The following is a 23544-nucleotide window of genomic DNA, read 5'->3' as shown; positions in this document are numbered from 1 at the left end:
CAATCCATGTTTATTGATATACATAGGGAAACTTACCTGGTGTCTTTGTCTTATTTCTAGTTCATGGAGAATAGAAAATCTCTGGGTGTAATAATACCTAGTTAAAACAAGTTCAGCAGTAATTCAAACAAAAACTTTCAGTCCTTCCTGGAAATTTTGGAGGCTTTTAAAGCTCTGTAGCTACACAAGAACTAATTATGCTGATTTTTTTTCTCTATCATTGAAATGATGGAAAATGGCATGTGTCTTGATCCCTTCAACTTCCCACCCTGTTTGGGATGGATGGATAGATAGATAAATGTATAATATCTGATAGAAAGTCAGGGACCCTTATTTGTGAAAATAGTGAAACCATTCCCCATACACACTCATTCAACAAACTGACATTTATGGAGTGCCTAATGTGTTCAGAGCTCCATGGACCATACTCACGTGAACCCTGCACTGCCCTTAGGGAGTTCTTTTAGAAACTGACCAGGGAAGGTGAGAGCCCTCATCTATAGAATCACTATAGAGGTCTCTGTACCTCTAAACAAATGCTGAGGACTCAGTATAGCAAGTAAGAGAGAGTTATCCTTCGGAATAATCTTGGTAGCATAAAATGAAAGAAAACTTGCCAGCTATTTTTTTGAAAAGTTAATGAAAATCATAAGACCCTTGAAGACAGGACTGAAAATTATAGAGCATGTATGATGTGACACTGTTAAGATCATTGTATGCTGCTCTGAGGCAGTTTCTTTATTTGTATGTCTGCCCAGGAATAATCAGCCAGGCATTATTTAGAAGAGTATTTTCCAACTTCTGTGACTGTGAACCACAGCAAGAGATGAGCTTTTACATTGTGGCCCAGTACATAATACATAGGCATAAATATAGCAGAAACAAAGATTTCATGAAAAAAGTGTCCGCCCTTAATATGAATGATGTGTTCTGATATTTTCTCTTCTGTTTTCTTCCATGCTTTTTAAATAGTGGATCATGACCCCCTGTATTGATTTTATTGCCCATATGGGTCCTAAATCACAGCTGAGAAAACAGCTCTAGAATGATATGCCACAGTTTCACCTTTTAATTAAAAGTGGCTTATCAAAGAAGTCTTCATATTTGGCCTGATTCCATTTCCTACAGTACCCAATACGATTAACCACCATTACTGTTAATGAAGGGCCAACTGAGAAATCAGATTTCATGACATTGTCAACCTTTGTGTTTGACCTCACGTGGAGAAGAGGGATACAGTGAGGACGTTGCAGTGGAGTGAGATGAGATCTGAGATGCAGCAAACCAAATGACCTACTCAAAGCAGAAGAGGGACATGTGGAAGAGCCACCAAGGCTGGCCTTGGGGTGGGGGCAGGGGCGTGCATTTGAAAGGAAGTGATGTCCACTTATGAAGAAGGAGGAACAATTACACAGCTGAAAAAGGGGAGAAAGCGCTTTAGACAGAGGGACCTAAAGGAGTAACAGCCTGGAAGTGAACAAAGGCTGCAGCATGTTTGGGGCTGCAGGAAGCCCATGTGGCTGGGGGCACTGGCAGAAGATGGGGCTGCGGAGGGTGGCTGTCAGAAACATGATCGGGAAGGGCTGCTGGCCTGCTGACAAGTTTGACCTTTGTCCCTAAGGCAAATGAAGTCACTGATGGACTTTAGATGAGATCCATTGTGCACTTTTACAAAGGGTCACTATCTGCCACATGGACAATGTGGAAACTAATAAGCTGCTGGTATAACAGTAGCTGATGGAGACCTGTGCTGAGATGCTGGCTACCGAGGTGGGGAGATGTGGGTAGAGGAAGAATTGTCAAGGCTTAGTCTCTGAATGGAAGTCTACAGAGTGGAGTATCCAAGAAGGAGGAACCCACAGTCACAACTCCTTATAAAAAGTTTGGGCTATATATGGTGCACAGGATATTATTAATTAAAACAGGAGGAGCAGGATGAGGAGCAAGTAGGGAGTGGTATAGACCAACACTGTGCAACACAACTTCCCGTGCTGGTGAAAATACTCCACATCTGTGTCACATGGGGCTCTTGAGCACTTGAAATGTGGCTTCTGTAAACTAGCTTTACTTCATTTTTATTTTCATTTAAGTAGCTGTGGCCAGTAGCTGTCGTGCAGGGCAGTGTGGGTATCAAGGCTCAGTCTTTGATGCACCACCATTGGTGGATCTGAGCTTGAGGAAGTAAAGATAGCAAGGGGAGACTACTCTTCACAGACGCTTGGCTGTGAAGACTCAGGAGTGAATGCAAGGTAGTCTTCCCTTGCTGTTATAAATGCCACTGGAAAGGAGTCGTTAGAAAGGGCAGAGGCAGAAACTGCGGTGGCCTGGGTCAGTGTGACACCAAGAGCTTCCCAAGCAGCCAGTGGCAACCCCAGAGTCAAGTGGGAATATGGTTGGTGATATCAATGACAGGCGCAGTGGAAGGAGTGTGGAGCAAAGAAATTAAGGACAGTGTTCACAGGGGGGCTACAGTGATTGACCATGGGGCCTGGGCTGGATAAGGAAGAGGTGGGACTAGGAGACGGGCGAGAGGACAAAGAGATCACTGAATGTTGTAATTCATAGGAAAAAAAGGATTGGAATCTGGGGCCAAAACTTTGTTGCATGAGAGATGTCAAAACCCAGGGTGCAGCAGTATGACCAGAGAGGATGGGAACAGCCTTGACACCAACGATGAGTTTTGCCTTTTTTTTTTTTTTAAAGGGCTGCACCCACGGCATATGGCAATTCCCAGGCTAGGGGTCGAATCAGAGTTGCAACTGCCATTCTACCCCACAGTCACAGCAAGACTAGATCTGAGCCTCGTCTGAGACCTACATCACACCTCACAGTAACGCTGGATCCTTAACCCACTGATCAAGGCCAGGGATCAAACCCACATCCTCATGGATACTCAGTGGTTTGTTACCACTGAGCCACAACGAGAACTCTGAGGATGAGTTTCTGAAAGCTTGTGTCCATGGAGAAGTTCAGGTCATCCTGGACAGCAGTGGAAGTTGAGTAGGGGAGACTACTGAGCTGGGTAAAGGTAGGAAATTCAGAACAAACCAAATGACCTACTCAACGCAGAATGCCTGATGTTATCAAATCCGTCCTTTGCTTGCATCTTTTTGCAAATGCCTTGATCACTGCTTTGCTCTCTGGATGTGGGCATAATAACATCCACTCAAGGATCTGATCCAGAATCTTGCTCTTGGAGTCTACTGCATGCCATAGGTGTTACACCAAATTAAATGAATGGAAGCATATATTCACTGAGATCCTGCTGTGTCCAAGAACTCTTTTAGATGCTGCAAAGGATATAAAAATAAACAGGAGTCAGAGCCTGCCTTCAGGGGGCTCCAGTAGGAGAATGAAGAAAGTATGGGAATAGATGGGCTGGAAGAGTTTGGACCTTGATTTCAAGGGAAAATAGATTGGCTGAATAGTTGCCTGTGTGAAAGGCATGACAGTATGAGGTGGAAGAATGGATATACATTCAGAATTCTGATTTAGGAAGATCAGCCTGGAAGAAAGGTGCAAGGTAGTTCAGCAGGATGCAAAATAACTAAAGCATTGAGATAAAAAGAAACCAACTAGGGTAAAGCAGCAGGATTATAAGGCAAGAACAGACAGAAGCCATATTGTGGTGGTAACATCTCTTGACACCCCACCCTGACCCCAATGACTAGATTTGAGCCCCTGGGACTGAACCTACAGAGAATCTTTTAATAGGATAAGATAACAGCCACAGTCAGATGTCTCAGGGGAATTATGAGTGCTGGGCTCACCACCACAAACTCTCTTCCCACAAATGCCTGCTCTTAGTTTTCCAGAACAACCAGCTGGGCAAAGAGCACTGGGAAGGTCGACCTCAGGGTGCACCTCTGTACACAGAGGTCATTCCTGAGCAGACGCTCCTTAGGTCTTGGGTGACTGGTGATGAACTAGTCTAGGAGAAGTACATCTTGGAAGCTCCTGCTATGGTGCATCAAACATTTGTTGAGCTCCTATTGTGAAGTCTAGAATATAAAGAGCTTCTAGAGGCAAGTGAGAGAAACAAACACATTGGAAGTAAGCATGGTGTGCGGAAGACCCCAAGTGAGAGGCTGTGCCCCCAGCTGTGGGATGTTTGGGCACGGATTACAGGGGCTAGGATGCACAGGAGACCCCTTCCACTCACCTCTGCATTTATTTGCTTATTCAGCAAACATTTACTAAGCACCCATGATGTGTTTGACCTCCTGAGGGACCTGCACCGAAGATCTACTTCCTGACCTGTGCTAAGGTGACACCACATATTTGCCATGGAACCCTCTGCCGACAGGCACACCCAGGTTGAGTCCAGCTCTGCCATCTCTGGCTGGGAAACCTTTGGCAGGTTATTTTAGCCCTCTGTGCCTCAGTGAGTTTTAGCAAGGCACCCAGGAATGAAATGAGAATAGTTCCCCCACAACTTCTCCTATTTAAGAAAAGTGAATGTTAGGCCCATGTCGACAGTCCATTCTCTTTCTTGGCATCGCTGAAACAGAGAAACTCCTCAATCCTTTCAAGAGAAGTACTTTTTTCCCCAACAGCCCTCTGTCTAGCTTGCACTGGACATAACAGTAATTCCATTAGGTTGAATAGAGAGTCTGTGGTGAATTCAGGTCTTGGCAGGTAAGCTGGGAGGGGAATGGATATCTTTTGAAATGTAAATGCAAGAGTAATTTGCAGCTTCCATTTTGTCCCATAAAGGAATGTGAATTTATTTCTCTTACAAAAGCCTTTCAGTTCACCTTTTAAGTTTAGACCAAAGAATAAAAATAGGCCTGGCCTTTTCAACCCAGGGTTAGTGAATTAAGTAGCCAAGATACAAGACCCTGAGGTTTAATCTTTGTTAATAGATTTCAGGAAAACAGAGACAATTTCCTTAAGCAGTGCTGAAATTTCTGCATTGAAATATGGCTGCAATTTGGGCTCCAGTGTAATAGGAAGTAAGATTTAATCCTTTTAATATTCTCTGTAATAGCAAGTAACAGCATTGAGCCTCCGGATACCCTCCCCAACATATGGTGGGTTCCCAGTGTCCCAGTGATGGGACCCTGGTGAATGCCTGCTTCCTGCATGAGTTCCTGAGGAGACACAGGAAGAAAAGAACATAAAAGGGAGAGGTCTGCTCCTTCAGGCTCCAGGGAGGAGTGTGTTCTTTTACAATATAGTTTCTAGGAGTTCCCATTGTGGCTCAGTGGTTAATGAATCCAACTAGGAACCATGAGGTTGCAGGTTCGATCCCTGGCCTTGCTCAGTGGGTTAAGGATCCGGCATTGCTGTGAGCTGTGGTGTAGGACCCAGACGCAGCTTGGATCCTGCGTTGCTGTGGCTCTGGCATAGGCTGGCAGCTACAGCTCCAATTAGACCCCTCCCCTGGGAACCTCCATATGCCACGGAAGTGGCCCAAGAAATGGCAAAAAAATATATATATATATGTGTGTGTGTGTATGTGTATATATGTGTGTGTGTGTGTATATAGTTTCTAAAGAAATACTGTATCATTATCACCTGCCTCCTTATTCCTTAGGTCACTTGAGGGCCTAACAGCAGACACAGGCACTAACATACACCTGATCCACGCAGCCTCCTTGTTGCCAGAATTCTGTGCCAAACTGAAACACAGAGACGGCGTTTTGGGGAAAGGAGGAAAAAATAACTTTATCGCTTTGCCAGGCAAAGGGGGGGCCATAGCAGGCTAATGCCTTAAAGACTGTCCCCCCCCACTTCTTAGAAAGAATTGCGAGTTTTCTAGTAAAAAGGAGAAAAACAGGTTTTCAGATAGGAATCAGGATTGGGACAAACATGCATTCTTCTTTCTTTGGGGGAATCTTGGTCATCAAAGCTGGAGTCAGGAGATGGCCATGATGGTGGTGTTCTGGGTTATTGCTTCGAATAAGAATACTTGCAAAAAGGGCAGATGGATCAGAGAGTAGAACCAACCAGGAAAGTTCCTGAAAAACATCATGTGCTAATAATCTTTAACCCACAGGGAAGTATGCTGAGGGTGCCTAATCTTTAGCTTACAGGAGACTGTGTTTAGGGTGCAATTAAACCAGGGAGAAGGACAAGGAAGGCATCTAAGCTGTTCAGTTTTAAAGTATTCTTCTTTTTTTTTTTTTTTTTTTTTTGCTTTTTAGGGCCACACGCATGGCATGTGGAGGGAGGTTCCCAGGCTAGGGGTCTAATTGGAGCTGCAGATGCAGGCCTACACCACAGCTCACAGCAACGCCAGATCCTTAACTCACTGAGTGAGGCCAGGGATCGAACCCGCAAACTTACCATTCCTAGTTGCATTCGTTTCCACTGTGCCACGACAGGAACTCCTAAAGTATTCATTTCTAAAAGAAACATAAGGAATATCACTTTTCTCTTAGGTAGATGCCTATATTATTATGTGTGTTCCTTGAGAGGGAACCAGGATCCTGCCCCAAGGCTGTACCATTGTTACTTGACTGTTCCTCCCTTCCCTCATCAGCAATTGTCTGGAGTTGTCCCTAGGAACTCAGTGAAGGTCATGGTGACCGAAGGAGGCCCATTTCCTAAGAACAAGAAATGGGGGATGCAGAAAGGTCCTTGCACCCAGGAGCAGGGCTGTATCCAGTTTCATCCCTTCATGGTAGCAGCTGATTATCCTCCAGAACTGACTTATTCTTAGCATGTGACAGATTCGTGCCAGTTGGGATTATTTGCTGAATCTTGGCTGGAAGGATGTTCTGAAAATCTTTCTCCAGAGATGGTGATGTAAGACAAGTTTTGGAGTTCCCACTCTGTGCAATGGGTTAAGAATCCAGCTTCAGCAGTTCCTGTCACTGTGGAGACGAGGGTTTGATCCCCAGCCAGATGCAGTGGGTTAAAGGATCTCGTGTTACTGCAGCTGTCATGTAGGTTGCAGCTGCAGCTCAGATTTGATCCTTGGCCCAGAAGTTTCTTTATGCCTTGGGAGTGCCCATAAAAAAAATTTATTTAACAAAAAGGAGTTCCCATTGTGGCTCAGTGGTTAATGAATCCAACTAGGAACTATGAGGCTGCAGGTCCAATCCCTCGCCTTGCTCAGTGGATTAAGGATCTGGCATTGCCATGAGCTGTGATATAGGTCGCACATGTAGCTCAGATCCCACGTTGTTGTGGCTCTGGCGTAGGCAGTGGCTACAGCTCCAATTAGACCCTTAGCCTGGGAACCTCCATATGCGCAGGAGTGGCCCTAAAAGGCAAAAAAACAAAAAAACAAAAAAAAAAAGACAAATTTTCATTGATGCAAATGAAAAGCCAAAGAACAGAAAAGGAACCAGATTTGTTGAGATGCCCACAACATGAGGTCCTTTCACAAATGCTATCTCAACTTTGCAAAGATCAGAACTCCCTGCATGTGTGGGTGTGTGTGTTTCCCCTGCCACACTTTGCAGAGACCAGGACCCTGTGGAAAGCTTCAAAACCAGGCTTCAAAACCAGTGATTCCAGAAGCTCAGAGAAAGGGTAAATAAAATGTTTTCTGTGTAGCCCTGGAAATCTCTGATAAGAGCTCTAAAATCTCTCCTCAAATCAGCAAACTTTGAATTAGCAGAAAGAGATAATTGGATTGGGAGTTTTGAAATACCAAGCCTGGGAAAAATAACCTTTCAACCTCAGTTTCTCTGTAGGTATAATAAGGGGGTTACGGGGAGTTTGTGCTGTATTATGAGCGCCCCATGCAGTGCAGGGGGGGGGGGGGATTGGTAGACAGGAGTTACTATTATAGTCATGACACTGTAGATGTGTCCCATTGGTACCTGGGGGACCAGCATCATGCAGGGGCTGCAAGGGCTTTTAGAGGGTCCCCCAAATGGTAAACATATAAAAATGAGTGGCTGGGAATTCCCGTTGTGGTGCAGCGGAAACAAATCCAACTAGGAACCATGCAGTTGCAGGTTCGATCCCTGGCCTTGCTCAGTGGGTTAAGGATCCAGTGTTGCTGTGGCTGTGGCGTAGGCCGGCAGCTGTAGCTCCAATTTGACCCCTAGCCTGGGAACCTCCATGAGCCGCGAGTTCGGCCATAAAAAAAAGAGTGGCCATGTGTGAAAACTGATCACCAAGTGGAACTGCCTTCTGTCATTAATCTGATGAGTTCTAGGATAGCAAAGGCCTCTAATAAAAGAGATCTAGCAAGTTCTTCATCTCTATACACCTGGAATCCAGGACCTGAGCACTAGAGTTCCCCTTTGGGAAAGCATTTGAATCAATAAAAAGAAAAGATGAATTTGGCAGCAAAGGAAGCTAATATTTTCTCTCCAGAAACATAGAATCTCATAAAGGTTACGAGGTACTACTTTCAAGGTACTTAGCCTAAAGTTTATTCTAAACTTTCACCCCCGGGTCGCCTGGACAAGATGAATCAGGAAGCAAAAGTTCTGGCCATGTGGAAGGACCAGACCCTTGCATAGCACTCCCCTCAGTGCTCACCTTGACCCTGACCAGGCAGATCGTATTAGTTCCATTTGAAAGATCAAGAAACTGGGGCACCAAGAAAGGTGACTTACCTTAATCTTTCAGCTCCTTAAGTCAGAGGGTCTTTCATCTCATCCACGAATGCTCTCCAAAATATTGAGCAAAATATGAAAAACTTTGCTAGACACTTAGCTTTCTAATTTCTGTTTGAAGGCTTCTTCCAACATTTTCCAGGGCCCTGTCATCCAATGGTAGAGCTTGACAAGGATAAAATCAACACCGTTAGCACATAGAAGTATGCCCTACTATAAGACAACTGAATATCGTAAAAATTCTCACTGGGATACAGATATGTGAAGGAGTTACATATTGGCACTTTAGAGGCACTTTTTTTTTTCCTTTTGGTTTAAGCAAGTATTAATGGTCGCATTATAATGCAGATTTCCTCCAGTGTGCTTAAACCTAACTTGCCCAACCTGGATTTGCATACAACTCTTCGGCACCTGTGCACTGTGGACAGGGGGCCCCTGTACCATCCATTCCCTTGGCAAAGCTCATAGCAGAAGCGTCATGCTCTTATCTTCTCATTGCCCGTTGATGGGCAGGTGAGGCTAAAGAGGCAGAAGGAAGAGGAGGGAGGAGCATGGGGAACGCATCACCTAGTAAGACCCCGACAAATGGAAAGGTGAATGGATCTGCATTCTCCCCTTGGGCCATAGAAACAGGCCAGATGAGTTCCACTGATTCCCCCAGTCTATCCATAATCTAAATTGGCTCCAGATCATCATTTCTTTACCCCATGATGGGGAGTGTGGCTTCGTGTCTCTGGCGGTTGCCATGGCCATTCCACCAGTTGGCCCTTTTTCAGTTAAGAAAGGCATTTGTTGGGGAGCTGGGAGAAGACACTGGTTGGTAAGGTAGGTCTCAAATACCCGGGCAGCCTTTAGGACAGAGAATGATAGAAATGCGAGTTTCTACCACCAAGGCCAGGCTGACCTGGAAGCTGCAAAGAAGGAATAGGTTGTGTGGGATTTTGAGCTTGGGGCTTATGTATTCAATCAAGCTGCCAGGGAGGTTTAATGAGGTTTCAGTGAAAAATCCTTCTTTTGGGTTTTTTTTTCTTTGGCGTTACAAGCAAGAGTTGGAGAGCGCTAAGGGTAAGTGCTGAGGTGCCTGGGCCCAGGGAGGAAGCCCTGCCAACCTCATCACACTGATGGATAGTGCAGCCCTCCCCCACCCCATCCCAGGCCTGTCATTAAAACCAAAGAAAGAGACCCACAGATTTAGAAAACAAATGTATGGTTACCAAAGGGCACGGTCAGGGGAGGGGTAAATTAGAAGTTTGAGATTAGCAGATACATGCAATTATATATCAAACAGATAAACAACAAAGACCTGCTGTATAGCACAGGGAAGTCTGTTCAGTATCTTATAATAACCTATAATCAAAAAGAATCTGATTTAGCAGGACTTTCCTTAATTTAAAAAAGTGAAACTTGGAGTTCCCATTGTGGTGCAGTGGTAATGCACCCGACTTGTATCCATGAGGGTGTGGTTTTGATCCCTGGCCTTGCTCAGAGGGTTAAGGATCCAGCATTGCTACGAGCTGTAGCTTGCAGATGTGGCTTGAATCTGGCATTGCTGTGATTGTGGTGTAGGATACCTCAGATAATTTGAATGTGCAGCCAGGCCTTTGCGCTTGAGAATAACAGCAGACACGTGAACACAAACAGTAACATGGAACTGAATTAAGGGTGGTGAGCAGTTTCCGTCTAATCTGCCTTTTTCGATGACTGGTTGTAAGTGCCTGGAATGATCTATTGTCAAGGTTTTAAAATCAGGTCCCAGTTCAGAAGGAAAAATATTCTGATCCAGTGGTAAAATCTAGGGAAAGGAAAATTGTATGCATTCAGATACCTTTTTTAAAAAAAAAAAAAAAAAAAAAAAAACGGCTGCCCCTGCAGCACATGGAAGTTCCCGGGCCAGGGGTCAAATTGGAGCTGCAGTGGCAACACTAAATCCAAGCTGCCACAGCTTGTAGCAACACTGGATCCTTAACTCACTGAGTGAGGCCAGGGATTGAACCTGCATCCTCACAGAGACAGCTCTGGGTCCTTAACCTGCTGAGCCACAATGGGAATTCCGTATGCAGATATTTTCTATTGTAAACTATATACACATGTATATTTACATCCGTGAACACATACTTCATGTCTATCTACGTGTGTGCACATGGATGTATGTGTATACACACACACACGTAACGTATAATGTACTTGTTTTCAACTTCTAGTCCCTCTGGGGTTCCAGCTCCATCCTCTCAAGAGCACACATAGCCCTGAACACCCCGTGCAAAAGAACAATGCACAGAGTACAATGCAGTTTCCTCTACAAGGTTGCACTTCTTTGAGTGACACCAAGAAAATCTCCCTTAAAGGAAGACTCTCTCTTCCTTCTCAGATTCTCAGTGGATGATGGCGATGATACCAGTTGTCACTTATTTTTGTGTTTACTGTGTGCCAGGCACAAATCTAAATGCTTTCCCTGTATTCAATGACTCAACCTTCACAGCAATCTGATGCTATTAACCCCAATTTGTAGATGGGAAAGCTGAGGCCCAGAGGACTTACATAACGGGCACAGGTTTGTGCTGTAAGTCAGGCAGAGCTGAGATTTGAACCCCAGCAGTTCCACCTCCCAACAGGGTCTTTCCCCCCCCCCCCCCCCCTGTGACACAGAAACACAATATGACCCAGGAGCCCTGTGGTCACATAGGAAGACACATGCACATAAGGGGGAGGAGACCCCTTCTCTTCATCCAATGGGCTGGCAGAGCGGGAATATTCATTAGCGGTCCTTTTCCCTCTGACAGGCTTCATCCCCCCTCCCCTCATCTTTGGGGCTGGCATCGACTCCACCTGCCTGTTCTGGAGCACGTTCTGTGGGGAGCAAGGCGCCTGCGTCCTCTACGACAACGTGGCCTACAGATACCTGTATGTCAGCATCGCCATCGCGCTCAAGTCCTTTGCCTTCATCCTCTACACCACCACGTGGCAGTGCCTGCGGAAAAACTATAAACGCTACATCAAAAACCACGAGGGCGGGCTGAGCACCAGTGAGTTCTTTGCCTCTACTCTGACCCTAGACAATCTGGGGAGGGACCCCGTGCCCGCCAACCAGACACATAGGACAAAATTTATCTATAACCTTGAAGATCATGAGTGGTGTGAGAACATGGAGTCTGTTTTATAGTGACCGAGGAGGGTTGAACTCTGTATTAGTCATCCAAGGGTCATATTTCCTAAAAAAAAAAAAAGAAAAAAAAGTTTCCAAAAAACAAAACAAAAAAAACCCACACAGAGACACACACACACGTACACACGGCACCTTTATCCTTTTTCTCAAAATCAGAGCCAGACAGGATTCAGAATAAGGAGAGCGTGGGATCACGTGGTTGACGTGCGACCTTGGGGCTCAGAGTCTACTCTTTGAAGGCACCTCATGGTTTTTCAGGATGCTGACAGCTGCAAGCAACAGGCACTGCCAAATTCAGGGAACAGTGGTGGCCAGCTTGGAGGACGGACCTTTCTGGATATACACACACATACAAAACAAAAAAAATACTTTTAAAAAGTCTACTAAAAAAAAAAACCCAAGTTGACAACATTGCCAGGAAAAGCATTAGTGACACAGCCGGTGCCACCCTCCCTGTCCACACAGGGTACAGGGGCACGAAAGTCGGAGGAGTGGAGGCCTGCTCCTCTCTAACTTTTGCAATATGGGTCGCTGTGTAGACGACTCACCCAGTCTACATGTGGTTCAAGGCCCCAGAGTTCTCTCAGCGATGCTAAAGGGTGACCCATGCTGGAGTCTGTAATTGGCACCTCTCACCAGCTCCATTTCCATTTCTCAAGACTGAGGGCCCCCCCGGGGGCCGGGCGTTGGGGGGCCAGCACCACCCCTTCCCCAGCAGCACCTCCCAGCGGGGGGTGCCCCCTCCCCCAGCCCCACAGAGTGACCTCAGGAAGCAGTGGGCCTCACCTGGCTATGACTGACCTCGCTCAGAGCCGGTGAAACCCAACCTAGTCCAACTCATTTGCTTACATTTGCCAAACATTTTGCCATTTTTAAGAAGAAAAAAAAAAATGCCACGCATATGAATTTCAAACTGTTGTATGTATAACCCTCTGATACTATTTTTAACTACTTCTCAAATCTGTGTTAACCCTTCAGTCACTAACACAGTTCTCTAGGCCGAGTTTATTAATGCTGGTTGCTTTTACTTTTCTCCTTTTTTTAATGCACCAAAAATATAATGTGATTCAAGGGATGCAATTAATCTATTGTAATTTTTTTATCATTTTATCCTCATTCGGATATTCTGTGGAAACAAATATGCAGTGTATTAACAGAAGAAAGAAAATGCTTGAAAAAGAGAGTGGATATGCAGCCTGCCTTTAAAAGAATCACATTTGAGACAACAGGGGATAATGTGATGAATTGCAAATGTGCCTTCTCAATTTCTTCCCCCTGATTCAGTGATCACTGTCATGGGAAGCCCTTTCATATTCCTGTTTCACATGCCAAGAGTCGTTCTTTTCAGCCTGTGGAGGCGGCACATAGTTGTGGGTTGTGTGTTCTGGGGATAGGAGAGAAAGAACGGTTCCCTAGCACAAGCTTTGAGCAGCCTGTGGTGTCTGGGATAATGAATAGACCCACAAGCTCCTGGGAGCTTCCACAACGTCCACTGCCTGAAAATGTCCGTAATGTTTTCAGGGTCAGTCTTGAACTAAGAGTCCTTTGTGTGTGTTTTGAAAGTGACGGAACCTCAAACAGCTGGAAGCAAACCCACAGTTGTTTAGGGTAAGAATCATGAGAAAACCTCTTGCAGCCAGCAAATGGGGCCCAATGAGGCCATTAGCAGAAGGGGCAGAGCTTAGGTGAGAGCACAGGTACACACACGAGGGCCCAGTTAATCCACTTTCTGTGCCTTTGTGGTGACCTTGGTCCAGAGCACATCTGGCCCTGGAAGGACCCCAAGGGTGGGTGGGTTGGTTGGTTTGCTTTTTCACCACTGACATGTATTTGCACCAACATGTATTTGCGGTTCATCTAGTGACAGACCAACCAAAAAAGAGTGGAAGAAGAGAGGGGTGTTGTACCAAAATGTTAACAAACCCAGTAAATAGGACGGTTTGATTGACAGCCCCAAACGAGGGAAAGAACCATGCACGGAGCAAATGCCCAAAAGAGAAGCTGGTGTGGTGACATGGGGCCACAGTGATCAGCTGCTGGGGACAGGATGCTTCTGCAACAGCCCTTTCATCTGTCTTGCTTGAGTCTGTCCTTGTTCCTGAAAATGGGACACTCCTCAACATGCTGACTCGTTAAAGTCAGGATTGTTCTCCAGCCAATTTACAAAGTATGTACGCTTTGTCTCTGCTCCAAAAGCTGGGATTCCATCTTGTATAGGTGTGCGGTTGGTTTTGTTTTGAAAATGTATTGCCAATGGATGACTGTCCTCTTGTAAAAGATTGTGTAGTTCTCCAAACACAGTCCACACGCACTGAGGCCACAAGACCTCGGGTTTTACAGGGCTATTTGCTTTTTAAAAAAAAAAAAAAAAAAAGGTTTTTGAAAACTCTTTGCATTTCAGATATTTTCCCCAAGATTCTAAGCTGAATAAGATGTTAGGATGACAAAAGAAAACAACTCCTCCGGGGAAAATCCGGGGCTGTTTTATTAGCAATCAGATAGACATTTTAAGTCCCCTCTTTTAAGATGGTTCTAGTGTGTATTGTTGTCATCTTTAAAAATTTTAATTTCTCTCATATACTCCAGAACCGAAAACCTAGTCTAGCTTTAATTTTCCTTTTGTGCTACCAAAAAACCCTTGTGCATACCCTGATCGCTCCAGCTCCTTGGCTCTTTGTTTGGTTTTGAGCAGGATTTTGAAGGGAAGGATTTCCTGGGGAGAGTGCCCTTGGACTTACAGAAAACAAAAATGTAAGGGACGGAAGAACCTAGAAAGTGAATGTGAATACTCTCTCTTCCGCTCCAAACCCCTCCACCACCTTAGTGGAAGGTGTCCAGGGATGGATGGAAAAGGCTCTCTTGGCTGCAGCCTGTGACAGATTTGTGTCACTTCAAGAAGTTTTCTGCCCATATTATTCCTGCATATGAAATGAACACATTTTATAAAAGGATCTGTCTCTGGGGAACCGGGCTTGCTGTCTTCTTCCTGCCAAGGCTGACAGGGAAGCCCAGCAGCTTTGCTGCCTTCTTCATGCCTCCACAGAGGAAGGCTGTGAAGAGTCCAGGCACCCCAGGGGACATGGCCACTCCAGGAGGCAGCAGCATATGGGCTTTCCTCACAGCTAACCAAGAAGCCAGAGAGGCCTCTGCCCGCGGTTCCCCTAAGGAGTTTGCTTGCAGCGCTCAACAGGCAAAATAATGAGAAACCAAGAGCTTCTAAGGATTCCTTTGATAGACTTCCCAGTGTCTTCTGAGCAGGAGGGAATGTGCTTCTCCATAAAAATTGCTTCTTTCTCACCGCCTTCTGGTGGCATTGCCTCCCCTACTGATGATGTGTACAGTTAAGTGGCGTCTGCATTCACATGGCTGATTCCACTTGCCCCTCTCCAGGAATGACCTAGGGTTTCCCCTCACTCAGCCATGGCAGAATTTCCCCTGCCTTCATGGTGGGAAGTTCTCAGGCCCAAGGGGACCTGCAGAAACGTCCCATACAGGGAACCAGCCAGTCCCTGGAGTGGGAGCCATGCTACTCCTGAGGAATTTTCTCAGGAAAAAGATTCTGCCGTGGTTGCTAATGGGTTATCTTCTATGCTTCTGAAGCAAGCCATTCATGAGGAACACACAACATGGAAATATGTATATAGATGTACTCACAGAGAACCCCTCTGAGGAAAAGCCCCGTGAGCCTGCAGGGCTGGTTTTCTCGCTGCCTGCAGTTCAGGTCCCAGGAAGGGTGGTTTCTTTTCTGCCCAGTCAAATCCGCCAGGTGGGCCAGTGTCCCAAGCCCTCTTTGGGCGTCTTGAGTGCACTCCTGAGCAGTGTGAAACAGCACAGGTCAACCTGGAGAAATCAGTGCAGCCAATCATCCAGTCCAGAGCAGAGGAACAGGACAGGGTCCGCTTCTCTCTGGTTCGGTGGTGTTATGCTGTATTTTATCTTTATTTGTAAGTATGGTTTATTGTTGTTTGTAAGTGTGGTGAGATGAGGCAAAAACCAGGCAAGCAGTTTTTCAGTCCAACAGACAGAATATTTGCCATCTTGCACTGTTCTTACTGTTTGGATGGTTTGGGAGAATTAGCTATCTGTCCAGAAACCAGTAGAAGGTACCAAATGCAGAGTAGGGGCTTGATTGCTCCTTTGACCTCATGTCACTACCTCTCAACAGCCTCCTCTCAGCCAAGATCTGTGTTTCCCTTTAGGTTAGAATCCAAGTCAGATACCTAAGGGGTGTCACATTTTCCAAGAGAGGGTGCTAGTGAAATTAAATCTGGCTGGGAAATTAGTTTGGAATGTAAAGAGAGTCCTTTTCCTCCCCTCTCTGCTTCTCCCTCCTTGATCCCTCTGTATTCACTTCTTCTAACTCAGTTCAAGCTCTAAATCCTGAACAGCTATGAAGACTGAAACTCTGAGCGCCACCAAGCCCTAATGACAGCCTTTGCACTTTGCTTCCCAGGGTATTATGGTTGCCCAAGAGTAAACTGGTGAAACAGAGTAATGTCTAACCAGCAGAATATAAAGGAAGATGTTTTTGCTTAGATGCCTCTTACAGGGCCTGTTGCTGAGGATCACACGTGGAATTTACACTATCTGCATGCAGCCACCCACCCACGCCCCCCCTTCTCACATTTGTAGGTGACCTCTGAGCGCTTGGTTATTGTGGCAGGGAGGACACGAGTTAAGAAGCCTAAAGTGAGGGAGTTCCTGTCGTGGCAGAGTGGTTAACGAATCTGACTAGGAACCATGAGGTTGCAGGTTCTATCCCTGGCCTTGCTCAGTGGGTTAAGGATCCAGCATTGCCATGAGCTGTGGTGTAGGTCACAGACGCTGCTCGGATCCCACATTGCTGTGGTCCTAGTGTAGGCCGGCCGCTACAGCTCCGATTAGACCCCTAGCCTGAGAACCTCCATAGGCTGCGGGAGTGGCCCTAGAAAAGAAAAAAAAAAAAAAAGCCTAAAGTGGGGAACTCGCAAAAGCAAGAATCTTCCAGCTTCTTAGAAATCTGGGGACTGCCATGGAGACAGGCAGAGCTCATGCTTCTCAGAGGCCACCCACATGGTAGCATGGTTTTCTTTGCAGGATCTGTGCCATTTGGGAGAGCATTGTATGAACCTGATATTTTCCAAACACATATTTATTCACTCACTCCTTTAATAAAATGTTCACTATATGCCAGGCCTTGTACTAGGTACAAAGGTTAATAAGTCATGGTTCCATCCTATAAGAACTCACAATTTAATAAGTCAGACAGACCAGAACACAAACAAAAGCAATGTAATAGTCACTTTAAGAGCCCAGGTCTGCCTGTCTGTGTTTGGGTGTCGGGATGGCTGATTCAGGGAGCTGGGAAGTTCTGCCTCATGGTGTTAAGGATCAGGAAGCTCCAGAGAGTGGATGGTCTAGAAACCAAGAACGAGAGAGAAGTGGGTGTCTTCCCGGGAGACGGGGAAAGAGCCCTTCCATTGAAAGGACCAGCTGAGCAGGGTCACAGACCTTCTGTAAAGGGCCAGGTGGCAAACCTCTTAGGCTTTGAGGGCCATGATGTCTGTCACCACTACTCAACTCTTTTGTCTTAGCATGGAAGTGGCCCCAGACAATGCCTAAACAAATGAGTAGGCTGTGCTCCACTAAAGCTGTATCTACAAGGCAGGCATTTGCTGGCTTTGGCCGAGGGAGGGCTGTAGTGTGCTGATCTGTTCTGGAAGACAGCTGAGGTCTGAAGTAGCAAGGCATACAGGCTGGGGGGGCTATAGCAGCAAAGGCTGCTGTAGCATGGGCTGAGTCAAGCATTGGAAGGGTCCTTCAGCTGCAAGGACCTAATTCACATATCCCATTTTCCAAGAATGAGGTAAGTACCCCATTATTGTCAGGGTTTATAATGAAAGCAACATCGTCTTTCTCCTGGGTAATGAGGAGAATTTGAACTACACAATTTACAGTCCCTTCCAGCTCTGATGCTTACTCCCTAGTTCTACCAGAATAAGCATTCTTTTTTCCTAAGGGATGGAAACGGGCATGGGAGAGGAAAACGTAGGAACTAGACAAAGAAGAGTGAATCCAGATAATGAAAAGTATTTCAAATTCCTTCCCCCTTTCCTACCAACACAAGACATTGGATTGTAAAGCTAATAGATATGCTAAGTGTAATAACTGGTAAGCACTAATGATAACTAATAATATAGTAGCTAATACTTACCAAGCACTTACTGTGAACCAGCTTATTGCTTATATTAACTCATTCAATCTCAACCATAGTTCTGGGAGGCAGAAAGTGTTTTTAAGCTTCAGTTTACAGAGGAGGAAAATGAGGCTGGGAAAGTGCTGCATCCAGCGTTGCAGGGAAACGGGGAATCCTGGAAGGGGGGCAGTGCGGTGTAACAGAACACCCAAGACTCTTACATTTAGAAAGTGGGGACCAGGAGGCAATCTGTTGTGCAGAACAAAGGCACCTAGGGTTTAGCCTATCTTTTTATTAAGGAAGGTGATGAGATTATTATTGATGGGATTAATGAAGGTGGCAAGATTTGTGGGCAGGGACAGGCATGGGCAATAAGGAGATTATCATCTTAGCAATATCCTTAGGACATACTGCAGCTGTTTATAGAATAACTTGGTTAATGCATAAGTCCTTCATCTTGTCTTTGAAGGAAACTCTGGACTTTAAAACTCTTGAGTCCATAGATATTTGCCTTCTGCAGTATTCTGCTGTTCCGTGGTTTCCAATAGGAAAGCTTCCAGAATTAGCTCAAGATCACAAAGCAGAGGTTCAAACCCTGGTCTGTGAAACCAAAGCTCAAGTTTTAGCCTTTATGAGGACTCCCTCCATACTGGGCAAGAAATGAGGGAAGCTTCCCCACCTGTAGGCACTGTCTTATCAGAAGACTCTGGCCCCTCAGTCTCACATGCCCCCTAATGTAACACCTGGGACATGGCAACAGCTATATTCTGGCAGCATCCACTCTTTCTGTGTTATACCTGGTCTTAACCACAGAGCCCAGTGGTCAACATTTATGAGGAGTTCTACCAGAAGCAGGCAGATAAGAGGAAACAAGAGATTCCTCTGCTCTAATGCATTCTGAAATGCAGTGTCAAAGTGCTGAGATGCCAGGCAGGCAGCCCTCAGCCCTGGTCGCCAGCCTCCTCTCCCACCTGGCACCCCTAGGGTCCTCAGCCTCAGCCTCAGGAGCTCGGCTACAGCCCAGGGCCTTCGGACTCACCAGTGCCGGTCACTGGTTGGAGATATATATTGCTCTATTATCAGATATTAGACTTTTAGGGACAAAGTCTCTAGATTTTTCTATTTTTGTATTAGATCAACAATCAATGACTCAGATCAACAATAGTTGATGATTGGCACAGATACTGAATATTTTTCTGTGAGTTAAAGTGATTATGTTCTCTTATGGGAGCAGCTGGAAAGACATAGTAAATTTTCTGGAGATTAAACATTCTGTATGTTGAACTTTTACTCTCCCATGGAATCCCAGAAAGTAATGTTCTTAAATTCAAACTGACTTCATAGAAGGTAACTCTCCCGAGATATGTTTATCAAAACTGTTGGATTTCAGGAATTCCCACCATGGTGCAGTGGGTTAAGAATCTGACTGCGGCCACTTGAGTCCCTGTGGAGGCATGGGTTTGATCCCCAGGCCGGCTCAGTGGTTAAAGGATTCAGTGTGGCCCTGGCTGCAGCATAAGTCACAGCTGTGGCTCAGATTCAGGAGCTTTCATATGCTGTGGGTGCAGCCATTAAAAAAAAAAAAAAAGACTGTTGGATTTTATAATGGAAGGCCATAAAATGAAGTGGAAGTATGCAATGTAGGAAGTTTCATTTACAAGAAGAACCAACTAACACGTCACTTGTTCTCTAGCCCAACCCCTTAAAGGAGGAGAGGGGACTGGGAAGCTCATGTTTATTAAGAGTCTGCTACCCATGTGCTGGGTGCCCTAAGGCAAGATCCCAGATAATGCTCTCAGCAGGTTCCTCACCCCAGCCCTGTGAGGTAAGTATAACTGTTTCCACTTTACAGATGAGAAAACTAAGGCTCAGTAAACCAAAGCTTCCCAAGGTCACACAGCTGGTTAGAAAGTCACTAGAGGCCAATGCCAGGTCTGTCTGACTCCTGAACCAGTGCTCTTTTTGCTTCATCTCAAAAGCTACCAAAGTGAGAACACAGATCTGGCTGCTTAGGAAGCTTCAATGAGGCCAGCAAGCCATCTGTTAGGAAATCAAGCCCCTGCCGCCAACAAAACCTGATAGTTTCATAGAGAAATGAACCAAGAGCTGCAGGTGAAAACCTCTGCCAAATTTTGCCTATAGGCACAGAAATCTAAAATGAGAAGAACTCTTTACTTAATAAACATTGGAGACCTTTAAAAACACACCTCTTGGAGTTCCTGTTGTGGCTCAGCGGTAACAAACCTGACTAGTATCCATGAGGATGTGGGTTCGATCCCTGGCCTCGCTCAGTGGGTTAAGGATCCAGCGTTGCTGTGAGCTGCAATGAAGAAAGCATATGCAGCTTAGATGTGGTGTGGCTGTGGTATGCAGCTCCAGTTTGAGCCCTAACCTGGGAAATTCTATATGCTGCAGGTGCAGCCCTTAAAAACAAACAACAACAAAAAAACACCTTCCTTTTCTTACCTTTGCCATGTCAGCATAAATTGACCAGCCCTCATCATTCTCTGCCTTTATTCATTCTGTGCAAAGAACCAACTTCAGCTCTCTCATTTCTATTCCCCCCCCGCCGCCTTCCCCAACTCCCTTCTCCTGAGGCTTCTCTAACAGAGCCCCTAAGAACTCAAGCCTTATGAAAGTTGAGGAAGCATGATCCAAACTGCTCAGACCATGTGGGGTCCTGCTTCTACAAGCCAGATCTCAGCTGCAAAATCCTGAGGAAAGGCGTGACATTCCCACACTTGTCACCTTTTGTACCACTGGGTCCAAGTCTAGAGAGGACAAGGAAATGAGCAGGGGTTTCTATGGCTCCACCATGCCTGTCACAGAACAGGAAAGCTGAATGTCATGGTCATGCAGACCTACACAGCTTGTAAATCACCAATGGGACTAAGCTGGGTTCTTAATGCATTTTAAATGAAGCCACGCCTCTTTTGGAAGCGTGGCATAAGCTTAAAAACATTGTTCCAACGAGGAGATTCTTTCACTCAGCAGGTGGTGACTCGGTGGATGAATGAAAAGCAAACTGGCTGGAGGAGAAAAATGACATTAGGACACCGGGAGGCCCTCCCTGGCCCTCAGCCACCTCTTCAATAGAGATTGCAGTGACAGGGCCTGTCACTGGTGACTTAGATAAGATAAAGAGAAGTTAATGGCTGTCTTATTCCCTGTAGAAGAAACGTCCACATGGGTGTTGGTATAGATTCAAAGCGAACGAGGCTTCTCAGAAAGTTTTAGCCTTGACAAAGGGCTAGGCTTTGGGGTCTGGTTCCTCGGAGTGACATGGAGCAAAACTCAGTTTTTTTATTGGCATTGTTTCCAGCAATGTCCAGTCACAGGATGCTAGTATATAAGCCTAAAAAAAAAAAAAGTAGGAAAACCAGAAAAGACCGATCGATCTCTTTTTCCTCTTGGCTCTCTTCCCCCCTCCCCCCTTTAGGCACTGAGTACCAAGACATTGAGACTGAGAAAACCTGCCCCGAGTCACAGTCACCTTCAGAAGACTCCTTTGTAAGAAGCTGAGGGCCCGGCCCTCTTCCTCTTGCTGCAGAGAACAGACCTCGCGGGCCTGACTTAGAGTGCTCTGCCCTGCCCGAGAACCCAAGGGTCCCGGTATAGACTCTTTGGCCAGTGTGTGGTCCTTTGAGGCCCCAAGCCCAGGCCTGTGACAAGGACTAAGGTGGTGTCTGTGGCCAAGAGTCCTCCAAACCCTTGGAGTAGGCATTTTTCCTGGATCACTAAAGAGTAATATTGGCCTGGTGTGCAAATTTCCTTCCACCCATCCCCCCTTTGGTTCCTGTGGGGGTGGCCTGCTGACATGCTTTAGAAAACCCCTCTTGAGAACGCTTCTCTGACCGAGGGCTCCAACGATTCTTCTGCAAGCAGCCAAGGCTGGCTTTTCATAGGAGAAGGTAAAAAAAAAATCCTGTTTCACAGAAGGGAGGGGGAAAAAGCACATACTCAATAGATTTTGAGTGTGGCATTCTGTATTTTTGCAGCTTATATTTTCCAGATGAGTTTAGAAATACGCAATGTCAAAGAACACACTGTACGTTTGCTGAAAATTATATTAAAAGCACTATTTTAATTCTTCCTCGGTCTCACGCTGTAATCTCTATTGTCTTTCTCTCATGTCTTTGAGTAGAATGATTTTAAAAGACTCTTGAGGGGAGTGTTTCTGGCTGTGTGTGTTCTATACTTATGGGCTTTGAATTATTCAAAAAGAGCACGGTCTTTGGAGCCAAAACAGACCTGGGTTCAAATCTTCCGGAGCCCTTGCTACTGGTGTGGCATTGGGGAAGTGATCAGACTCCTCTGAGCCCCAGTTTCATCCATCTGTAAAATGGGACTATTGTCACCTGCTTTACACAATTGTGGTAAGACTCGAGGGAGATCCCAGGTGAAGGCGGCACAGTGCCTCGCAGGAGAGTAGGCACAGAGAAATGGCACTTGTTCACTGCTTCCCGGCTCTGGCTGGAATTAGATGCTCCACGGTACTGACATAGTTCTATTGATACATTCTATTGTCCTGTACTGTCAGCATCTGGTTTTCTTTGCTGGTTCTCGCACTGCCGGTAGACCCTGGGAGAGCAGAGAATGACTTCCTCTTGGGGTATACTGCTGAGGCTAGAGCGTGACATTTGGCAGATATTCATTGTACAATTGAATGAATGAATGATGAACAAACCCAACCCCAGACTCACCAACCTCTGGGGCTTTGATTTTAGCTCCACTCCCCTGAGAGAGCATTTGCCTTCCCTTCTCTAGGTCCTTAGATCCTCCCACAAGCCTCACCCCCTGGAAGGAGCTCCAGTTGCCTTCCCAGTCCTTGTGAGGCCTCTTCCTAATTGGCTAGCTTCTCCTCTACATCCTTAGTTCATTGGCAGGACCCCTACCTCTCACATGGACAGTCAGGTTGATGCCTGCCACTGACGTGCATCTTAGAGTCCCCACTGCATTCAGTGTATCCCTGGCCCGACAGGAGCTCGGGGAACTGATGGTCACTCTCTACCATCTGAACAAAAGACCCAGGATGGCCTCACTCCTCCTGTGAGGCCTGCCCTAATAACTGACCCACGTTCTCATATCCCCTTCCAGCCTGGTCTTTCCCTCTACACCCCATCATTTGCAATTGAGTTTACCTGAAATCAGAGCTTTTCAAGCTGATATGACTTGAAGACTACACCCTCCTTCAGCCCTGCATTATTTTTTAGTGTGCTTGGGCGAGTTACTTTCTCTGAGGCTCATTTACCTGGCATGTTGGTGCCTTCAGGACTTCTTTTTAGCCTGACCCTGTTATTCATGTGATTGTTTATTTTTTTGCAAAGCAACATGATTTATTCTCTCCAGCATAAAAATCCCAAGAAAATGCAATTTCAACATTTTCCATCATGATGTGAAAAGATGCTGAAACGGCTGAAAAAGTGGTTAGTGATTCCTCGCGGGAGCTGGGCTTCATTTGCACTGGAAATTCAGTTTCAGGCAGAAGAAGGAAACTGGGGAGGGTATTGCTTATAGCATCCATGCTCTCCATCCAATATTTCACATTTGTTTTTCAGCCACAGTGCAATTTCTTTTCTCTTGCTAATTTTCCCCCATAAAGGTGGTTGATTTATGGGAAATTTATTCTCCCATTTTATCTGAACTTCACAAAGAACTGCTACTTCTTATTTGGAATCCAG

The 23544-nt window shown here is 45.8% G+C and overlaps 1 protein-coding gene across 3 annotated transcripts in view; it reads left to right on the top strand.

Annotated features, from left to right (window-relative positions):
• The window catches only part of SLCO3A1 (solute carrier organic anion transporter family member 3A1), a 325398-nt gene extending 303442 nt beyond the window's left edge, over window positions 1-21956 (top strand). Inside the window, exons 10-11 of one of the 3 annotated variants that reach the window (XM_001924347.5) lie at window positions 11306-11548; window positions 21303-21956. In XM_001924347.5, the coding sequence (XP_001924382.3) occupies window positions 11306-11548; window positions 21303-21385 (326 nt within the window). In that variant the 3' untranslated portion in view covers window positions 21386-21956. Of the gene's footprint in view, window positions 1-11305; window positions 12941-21302 lie in introns of those variants that run through there. The other 2 variants (XM_021099372.1, XM_005666296.3) reach the window with 2 other exon arrangements.

This window comes from Sus scrofa, chromosome 7 (assembly GCF_000003025.6).
Source record: "Sus scrofa isolate TJ Tabasco breed Duroc chromosome 7, Sscrofa11.1, whole genome shotgun sequence".
Taxonomy (NCBI): Eukaryota; Metazoa; Chordata; class Mammalia; order Artiodactyla; family Suidae; genus Sus; species Sus scrofa.
The sequence above is the reverse complement of the archived record's forward strand: the minus strand, read 5'-3'. Positions and strand labels throughout refer to the sequence as shown.